General features: G+C 44.2%; 2 protein-coding genes across 2 annotated transcripts in view; both read left to right on the top strand.

Moving 5' to 3' along the window:
- LOC138019073 (uncharacterized) overlaps nt 1-2,974 on the top strand; it is a 17,587-nt gene extending 14,613 nt beyond the window's left edge. The window contains exon 2 of the mRNA XM_068865731.1: nt 2,443-2,974. Within this exon, the coding sequence (XP_068721832.1) occupies nt 2,443-2,830 (388 nt within the window). The 3' untranslated portion in view covers nt 2,831-2,974. The remainder of the gene's footprint in view (nt 1-2,442) is intronic.
- On the top strand, nt 2,908-3,648 carry LOC138037179 (integrase/recombinase xerD homolog). Its single transcript, XM_068883164.1, has one exon. It carries the CDS (start codon nt 2,908-2,910, stop codon nt 3,646-3,648), a length of 741 nt encoding a protein of 246 aa, XP_068739265.1.
- The last annotated feature ends 1,110 nt before the right edge of the window (nt 3,649-4,758 follow it).

The raw sequence follows: 4,758 nt of genomic DNA, 5'->3' as shown, positions 1-4,758 counted from the left end.
CTCAATCTCTCGATGCTTCAGTACCATTCTAGTCTTCAGAATCCAGTGATATAGCGTCCGCGTTCTCTCTATTTAAGGATTATTTCGACAAAAAGTTGGGCGCCTTGAAGCGCGATATTCAAGACGAATCGTGCAGCAATACCGATTCTGTGGCCAAAAAGCTTAAAGAAGAATCCAAGATCACGTTTAGATTTGAAGGTAATAAGAAACAGTTTCAATTCAACTCCGACCTCGCAGAAAAGGTGAAGTCGGCGTCAGTTGCTCTCGGGAAGAGAAAATTAGACCTTGTTAAAACTCAATTGGAAGAACTAGACTCTGACATCAAAAAGCGCAACAAACTTATCAGACTGGCAGACAAGTCCGCCGCCGGTTGGGATTTGGTGAACGAGTATTTATCAGACGAGCTGGCTGGCGGGTCCGAGGACGAGAAGCGTATCCGCCGTGCCGAGCAGAGGGCCCTTCGTAAACGCAACCAACGACAACAGAAAGCGAAGCCATCAAAACAAGGTTATTCACAACCCCAATCTTCTACCACAACCACCGCCTTTGCTGACCAACATTCATCATCCTCCAGACCTTTTTCTCGTACTTTTGGCACTTTCAGAAAACCAAGACCAAGCGACATTTGTTTCGCCTGCGGCCAGCAAGGTCATTGGAGATCTCAGTGTCAAGTTAATCCTCAAACCAGATCTTCGAGCTCGGGGCAGTCCTTTCCTAGTTCTTCTGGTTTTTCGGGCATTGGAGGTAAATAGGACCACAGGATTAAAAGCTTGTTCTCCAAGGTTAGATATTAGCTTTAGTCCATTTATTAGACATGTATCCTTCTTATTTGGAGTATTTCAGGGAAAGGGACTCTATTACTTTAGCCGATTTCGATTACGATCGCAATCTATTTGAATTTACACAGAATTCCGCATTGCCAGTACTTAAGGGTAGACTTAGGTCCTGTTTAGGTTATTGGCACACTATTGGCGCCAACAGTTTTGTTATCGATACTATTAAATTTGGTTATCGGATTCCATTCATTAGTACACCTTGTCAGGCGCGTTTTTCTAACAATCAGTCAGCTCTTAATAACGCGTCTTTCGTGGAGTCGGCTATCGCTGAATTAGTCCACACTCACGTCGTCGTTGAGTTACCCTTTATTCCACACGTCGTGAATCCGCTGTCTGTCTCGATACAGTCCTCAGGCAAGAAGAGGCTTATTTTGGACTTACGTCATGTCAATCATTTCGTTTGGAAACAGAAGTTTAGGTGTGAAGATTGGAGAGTTTTATTATCATACGTTAATAAGGGCGACTACCTTTTCAGTTTCGATCTCAAGTCCGGATATCACCATATTGATATTTTTCCGGATCACCAAACTTTTCTAGGTTTCTCCTGGGTTTTTTCTGGTACCGTTCGGTATTTTTGTTTTGCATCACTTCCGTTCGGTCTAAGCTCAGCTCCATATGTCTTTACCAAGTGTCTCAGGCCACTCGTTAAGTTTTGGAGGTCCAACGGGATTAAAATTGTTGCGTTCCTCGACGATGGGTGCGGAAAAGGGGACTCACTGCCTATGGCCAAGGAAAATTCATTGTTTGTGCAATCATCCTTAAGCAGTGCGGGGTTTGTTGCCAATTCCGCCAAATCACTATAAACCCCCACTCAGACGCTTGTTTGGTTGGGTTTAAACTGGGACTTAGTTATCGGTACCATTTCTATTACCGATATACGTATTTGTAAATTCGTTGCTCTGATTGACAAATTTCTCCTATCCGCACCTTATGTTACGGCTCGCGATTGTGCTGTTATCGCAGGTCACGTTATGTCCATGTCGCCAGTTTTGGGCAACCTGACTCGCCTCAAAACCCGTTTCCTTTACAAGGTCATAGAATCCCGCCGTAGTTGGGATTCCCGTTTTAACATCGGGCTTCATAATGATTGCCTCTCTGAAATATTTTTCTGGAAAAACAATATCGTTAGTCTTAATACGAGAGCTATTTTGCCTTATGATGCTCCCCTTTTGTTTAGCTATTCGGATGCTAGCAGCGTCGCCTGCGGGGCTTTTGTTGTGGGCACTAACGAGGTGTCCCACCGTATGTGGACTGCTTGCGAAGCAGTTAAGAGCTCTACCTGGAGAGAACTTAAGGCTATACAATTTGCCTTAAGTGCGTTCAAAGACTCGGTTCGGGGTAAGTGTGTAAAGTGGCATTCTGACAGCCAAGGGGCAGTTCGTGTCGTGGAGATAGGGAGTCCTAGTGCAGAATTGCACTCTATTGCGCTTGATGTTTTCTATTTTTGTCGAACTCACAATGTCACACTTATTCCCCAGTGGGTTCCCAGGGAACTTAATGCTTGTGCTGACGCGATTAGCCACATTGTAGACTTCGATGATTGGTATACAACCCCCGAGTTCTTTACACACTTGGACCGCCTTTGGGGCCCACATACAGTCGACAGGTTCGCGAATGCAGCCAACGTCCATCTTCCCAGATTCAATTCTAGGTTTCGCGTACCCGGCACTGAAGCTGTTGACGCTTTTTCAATCTCCTGGTATGGAGAGAATAATTGGCTAGTCCCTCCCGTCCACTGCATTTCTAGGGTGGTTCAACATCTCCTCGTATGTGGTGCGGTTGGTACTTTAGTCGTCCCTTATTGGCCGTCTAACGTGTTTTGGCCTTTCTTGTTCGCAAATGCAATTCATTTTCAACCGTATGTCCTTGAGTACATTCATTTTCCCGACCCCTCAGGGATTTTTGCCCTCGGGTGTTACAAAGATTCACTCATTGGTTCAGATAGGTTTAACAGCGCGGTGTTGGCAGTCAGAATTGGCACTAAGGGGCCTTAGTTTTCTCAAGCCGAGTGGCTTTATGCTGGCCCGTGCGTTTTTAATTCCGCTCGTCGGGTTATTTGTCCTCGTTTCGCATGAAACTAGCTCGCCGAGTGGCTTGTTTACCGTGGTTTTTTGAGTTGGCTCACTCGGCCTTAAATATTTTTCCATCTGGCCAGGGGTATATTGCTGTATTGACTCCCAGTGCGTGTATTGAGGTATTTTTGCCATATGTTTTTCTTCTTATCCTCGTAGAAGTTCTCAAAGATGCCTTGCAGCCTAATTTTCAACAGGTTGAAGACGGGCGACTCCGGGCACTGGTTCAAGATCTACCCGCAGTTCTTCTTAAATCCAAAGCCGTTAGTACCGCGAGGAAGTATGAAAAGGGGTTCAATACGTGGAGGAAATGGGCCTCTCAGTTTAATGAAATTGTTATATTTCCCGCTTCTAGTGTGCACGTTTCATTTTTCTTTCTTAGCTTGATTCAAGAATCTTCTTCTTGCAGTACTATTGACGAAGTCCATTATGGGCTCAAGTGGGTGCACGATTTGGCAGGTCTACCCGACCCCTGTAATTCCTCGTTAGTGTTACCTTTAATAGAATCTGCTGAGAGGCTTCTCAGTGTCCCTGTTAAAAAGAAAGAGCCGGTGACCCCCGAGGCTATTCAGCTTTTAGTTTCTAAGTATGGATCGTCTTCAGCTAGTTTGTCTGACTTACGTGTGCTTACTTTGTGCCTTTTGGGTTATGCAGGGTTTTTTCGCTTTAACGAGTTGGTTCAGTTACGCAGGTGTGACTTTCAGTTTGAAGATTCTTTTATGAGAGTCTTTGTTCATTGAAGTAAGACTGACGTTTACAGGGACGGGGCTTGGGTTGTTATCGCTAAGACCTTCAAGCATACATGTCCTTATTTATTAGTTCAACGATATTTTGCGGCCGCTTCTTTTTCAGCAGACAGTGAAGAATTCATTTTTCGCCCTGTCGTTTTTCTTCGCAGTACCGGAACCTATAAATTGCGCGGGTCTGTTCCTCTGTCTTATACTAGAGCGCGGGAGATAGTGCTTAGTGCTTTCGATTCCATCGGCCTTCCCAAGCAAGACTATGGTCTCCATAGCCTTAGGGCCGGAGGTGCCTCTGCTGCTGCTAATGCTCGAGTGCCTGACAGATTGTTTAAAAGACACGGCCGTTGGAAATCAGACAAGGCAAAAGACGGTTACATTAAGGATAGTGTTCATTCATTGTTGTCGGTTTCGTTGTCACTGGGTATTTAATTTTCCGCATTTCCCGTTCTTTTAGTTCGCACACGGCTCGTGTTGACACACCCCAATTGAGGTTGCTTGTTACATGATAAATGTTTTATATTCGTTTGAGCGGGGTAGCGAATTAGAATATAAATGTATTTATCATGGGTTACGTAACCTTTTCTTTGGGGTGTTACATGGTATGCTGTTTTTTGTCGCTTCATTAGCGCCAGGCTATATATATTCGAGTTGTCCTCATTTATATTCATTCGCGTCCTACGACCGTCCCTACGCCCTCAAAATTAAATACCCAGTGATCAGGGGCTTCTTTTACACGTTGTTTTTTGCATGCTGCTACACGAAAGGTTTAGCACGTTTTGTATCTTTACTGATTGATTGTTATACGAGCATAGTTTAGATCATTTTGTTGGATTGTTTTTCTTGCTGTAATTTTGTGCATTTCTGGGTTTTCATTCTGTTTATTGTATTGTTTCCATCCATTCTGTTGATGAAGGCATAATAAAGAGGGTCGCACACGGCTCGTGTTGACACACCCCAATTGAGGTTGCTTGTTACATGATAAATGTTTTATATTCGTTTGAGCGGGGTAGCGAATTAGAATATAAAAGAATTTAACGTGAGTGATCTCGCCCCACTTGGTTGACTTGGTTGACTATTTTCTTTGATAGTGAGGACCTTAAGATCTAC

The sequence above is a fragment of the Montipora capricornis genome, chromosome 2, assembly GCF_036669925.1.
Source record: "Montipora capricornis isolate CH-2021 chromosome 2, ASM3666992v2, whole genome shotgun sequence".
NCBI lineage: Eukaryota > Metazoa > Cnidaria > Anthozoa > Scleractinia > Acroporidae > Montipora > Montipora capricornis.
The sequence above is the reverse complement of the archived record's forward strand: the minus strand, read 5'-3'. Positions and strand labels throughout refer to the sequence as shown.

Bases quoted from the DNA above. Each gene is read 5' to 3' on its own strand.
- LOC138037179 (XM_068883164.1), top strand. From the start codon at position 2,908: ATGAAACTAGCTCGCCGAGTGGCTTGTTTACCGTGGTTTTTTGAGTTG.